The 451-nt window shown below is 60.5% G+C and overlaps 1 protein-coding gene across 1 annotated transcript in view; it reads right to left on the bottom strand.

The window, feature by feature from the left end:
• The window catches only part of CCDC113 (coiled-coil domain containing 113), a 13,878-nt gene extending 13,596 nt beyond the window's left edge, over nt 1-282 (bottom strand). Inside the window, exon 1 of the mRNA XM_018575634.1 lies at nt 146-282. Coding sequence (XP_018431136.1) covers nt 146-255 — 110 coding nt within the window. The 5' untranslated portion in view covers nt 256-282. The remainder of the gene's footprint in view (nt 1-145) is intronic.
• Nucleotides 283-451: the final 169 nt, after the last annotated feature.

Raw genomic sequence — 451 nt, 5'->3', positions numbered from 1 at the left:
CAATGTCAGTATATGTGTGGGTGGGGCCGCGACACCGGAGGAGGCGGGGCTCTGCTTTCTCTCTTCCTCCTTTATAACACACACACAATCCCAATGTTCTCAGGTCACCCGGCCTCCTTCCTGTAACCTCCCCTCCCGGCCTCACCTGATAAGCCCGGTCACCTCCCGCAGCTGCTCCTCGCTCAGCTCGGCCACATACAGCTCTTCTCCGCCCTGAGACTCGGTCCGCACACTCTCCGCGTCCGTCTCCGCCATGGTTACCACGGCAACGTGTGACGTATCCACGCCGCGCCGTTACTGGGGCAACGCACTCTAGCCTCTACCGTAAAAAAAAACGGTGTGTAGTTCCTCCTCCCGGCCGGTGGGGGCGCTGTACGAGTCTGTACAGTGGCTAGTGGGGTGCACATCTTCCTTCCGGCCGCCGGGGGCGCTGTGTGTATCTGTACAGTTA

The sequence above is a fragment of the Nanorana parkeri genome, unplaced genomic scaffold, assembly GCF_000935625.1.
Source record: "Nanorana parkeri isolate BGI_ZX_2015 unplaced genomic scaffold, ASM93562v1 scaffold4310, whole genome shotgun sequence".
NCBI lineage: Eukaryota > Metazoa > Chordata > Amphibia > Anura > Dicroglossidae > Nanorana > Nanorana parkeri.
The sequence above is the reverse complement of the archived record's forward strand: the minus strand, read 5'-3'. Positions and strand labels throughout refer to the sequence as shown.